The 3,250-nt window shown below is 49.8% G+C and overlaps 1 protein-coding gene across 1 annotated transcript in view; it reads left to right on the forward strand.

The window, feature by feature from the left end:
• Positions 1–344: 344 nt before the first annotated feature.
• LOC119324797 overlaps positions 345–3,250 on the forward strand; it is a 3,949-nt gene continuing 1,043 nt past the window's right edge. Inside the window, exons 1-5 of the mRNA XM_037598565.1 lie at positions 345–479; positions 590–755; positions 1,131–1,691; positions 2,414–2,891; positions 2,976–3,057. Of these exons, the coding sequence (XP_037454462.1) occupies positions 438–479; positions 590–755; positions 1,131–1,691; positions 2,414–2,891; positions 2,976–3,057 (1,329 nt within the window). The 5' untranslated portion in view covers positions 345–437. The remainder of the gene's footprint in view (positions 480–589; positions 756–1,130; positions 1,692–2,413; positions 2,892–2,975; positions 3,058–3,250) is intronic.

The raw sequence follows: 3,250 nt of genomic DNA on the forward strand, positions 1-3,250 counted from the left end.
TTGGTGATGTTGTTGTCATGTCTTTCTCGCTCCTGGCTCGGCCTCACATGTGCCCCCGCCTCGCTATCGCTCGACGCGGCTTTGCCGCCTTCACCGAGTTTCGCACAAAATCGACTGGTCACATTGCAATTTCAGGCAACTGGTAGATAGCTAAATCGAACAAAAAATATGTTTCATAACAGCAATTTTTGCCATATGATCCTGAGTGTAAATTAGTCAGTGGCAGTGAGCGTAAATTGTCGGGAATGGGAGCCCCAAAAGCGGCACCTCCGTCCCGTCAAACGGCAGTCAAAGTACCACACCACGCTCCCGAGTGCCGAGTTTTAGCCGAGCTTTAACTGTGTCCCCCCCATCACTCTCCCATCCTCTCGCACTCTCACGCCCGCCGCCGCCGCCGCCGCAGATCTCCGCCCTCCGGCGCGCCGCCGCCCGCCGCCATGGACTACGAGCGCATCGAGAAGCCGTCGTTCCCCGCGCAGGCAAGCACCCCCTGTTTCGCCGCGCCATTGCTCCTCGGGCCTCTCCTCCCCCATCTCCTCTCCTCTCTCGGCGGAGCTAGCTGACGCGCGCTGCCGTGTTGTTTCGCCAGGGCGGGGGCTTCTCGCCGAAGCGGCTGCGCGCGATGCTGCTGGGCGTGGAGAGGCGGCGCAAGGACGCCGGCGCCGGGGGCGACGACGCCGGGGAGCCGGAGCAGGAGGAGGAGGAGTACGGCGCGGTGCCCATGGCCTCCGTCAGATCCGACGACGACGCGCGCAGTGAGCATTCCCTCTCCCACGTTCCTGCCGGTGCACGCCCGCATTGCTCGATTTGTAGCATTTTATCCGTCAATTTCGGGTCCACTGCACTGTTCCTGTCATCTGCATCCATGAATTTTTTATCTGTTCAGTCGTACACATTCTTCATCTTTGGTTGCCGTGCTAGGGGTTGGTGTCTTGGTTAGTAGATGAACAAACAAACAATATTTGGATAATTTAGTGCATGAGCTTGCATTCACCAGAGTTAAGTATTCCCGAGGGGAAAATGGCACTTTTCATGGTTGAATTAGTTGCATGAGAGGCTGGTTAAGCTCAACTAAAATGACTCTTTCTTGAGATTTCATAGTCTGAAACTGTGCCATTGTTTTGATGCAGGAGGAGGTGGCATGTGTGAAGAGTACAAGGACGTGGACGTGGTGAGCACCATGTCGGGATCTTCCTCCTCGCTGGACACCGGGAGCGGGCACCGGTCGCGGGACTCCCACTCCATGGGCTCGAGGTTCAGGGTGCCCGAGGAGGACTCATGCGACTCCGAGAGCGTGGCGTCCAACTTCGAGTTCCACAAGGAGCGAGGGGCCTCCGCTCGGTCCGCGCCAACTGCGGTGGTCGCGCCGTTCTCCAAGCCCCCGCCGTCAAAGTGGGATGATGCCCAGAAATGGATTGCCAGCCCGACGACGAACCGTCCTGGTAGGGCCGGTGGAGCTTTCTCAAGGAAAATGGAGAAAACTGGCTTTGGTGGCGGGAGGCTGCCGGCTACTAAGGTTGTGCTGGAGGCCATGGAGGAAATAGACACCAAGAGGATTGATCCGAGCCAAGAGAAGAGGGAAATTGGGTGGCAGAAAGCGGCGAACTGGGCCACGCCGGATCCCTATCCAGAAGTGGAGCCTTGTGCAAAGTCTGCACCTGCTGCAGAAAGTACTATTATTGATTCAGCTGGTAAGTAGTGCACTCTTTATGTCATCATACCCCAGCTCCTCCACTTCTCATAAAGTAGTTGGTGGTGCTATATGTGATCTGATTAATTCTTCCGCTAAGATATGATGGCATCGCCTCTTACCATTAGCTGATTGGAGCATTAGAACATGGAGGGCTCCGCACATTATCTGTATCACAATTCTTCCAGTATCATTCAAAATGATAATTATTAATTTGACAATGCACGGAGCTTGTTAGCAATCCAAAACTTCAGTGAACTGAAACACAATGCATGCATAGACGGACGCATATAGTTTATTTATTTGTTTGCTTCTTTAGATAAAACCCTCAGGTTATGCAAGAATATGAGCCAGATTTGTGATAGCATAGTTTCATTAGTCTTCCATAATTCACCATGTACATATGTCTCTACAGTATGTTTAGTTTCATAATTCACCATCTAGCCTGGATGAATAAGCTATTGTATGTCCAGCTATTAATTCAGTTGGTATGTTATGTACTCCCTCCGTTCCAAAATAGATGACCCAATTTTGTACTAAAGTTAATACAAAGTTAGTATAAAGTTGGGTCATCTATTTTAGAACGGAGGGAGTAGCTGACAACTGACAAACACCTTTCTCCCCTTTTCTGAAAATGTACAACACATGTTATCAATTTGCATACTTTCTATCTGGAAAGTAAAAAAATCATGACAAGAGTGCATAATTTTTGAACTTGTGCAGTTACTTTGAGCTGTGATTCATCTACCACGCTTCAGAGTGCCACTGCATGCATACCTCCCCCACCAACAGTCCGGTCAGTATCAATGAGGGATATGGGTACTGAAATGACCCCAATTGCAAGCCAAGAACCATCCCGGACAGGAACACCTGTCAGAGCAACAAGCCCGGATTGCTCTCGGCCAACTACTCCACGAAGGACATTGGGTATCAATGCAGTTGGCGCTGCTATCAACCGCGGTGAATGTAGCAATGCAGATTTAAGCGAAGAGGAGTTGCAAATGAAGACTAGGAGAGAGATAATGCTTCTTGGCACCCAGCTAGGTAAAACCAGCATCACGGCATGGGCAAGTAAGAAGGAAGAGGAGAAGGACGCATCGCTTTCTCTCAAGACAGTGTCGTCAGACCAATCTGCACAAAATGCAACCGAAGTCCGTGCAGCTGCATGGGAGGAGGCAGAGAAGGCCAAATACTTAGCAAGGTTCTAATACCTAAGTGTATGTCTCTGTCCAGTAGAATTGTTGGGTACTTGGTGACTTATTATGTTGCGGCCCTTATTCTGCAGGTTTAAACGAGAAGAGATCAAGATTCATGCATGGGAAGATCACCAGAAAGCCAAAATCGAAGCAGAAATGAGAAAAATTGAGGTTAGTTTTTTTTCCCTGCTGTCCAATTTCAGATTCATTGTTTCCGTCTAATTTTTTTCACAGAAAGTGTTCATTGTTGGTATGATTAGTAATATATGCATCGTGTTATGGATGTCTGTCAGACAGACTCCTTTGGCATATGAACTCTATCTAAATTCACAGCACATCCCTTTAGATCGTGTCCCCGCCCCCC

The sequence above is a fragment of the Triticum dicoccoides genome, chromosome 6B (genome assembly GCF_002162155.2).
Source record: "Triticum dicoccoides isolate Atlit2015 ecotype Zavitan chromosome 6B, WEW_v2.0, whole genome shotgun sequence".
Lineage (NCBI taxonomy): Eukaryota > Viridiplantae > Streptophyta > Magnoliopsida > Poales > Poaceae > Triticum > Triticum dicoccoides.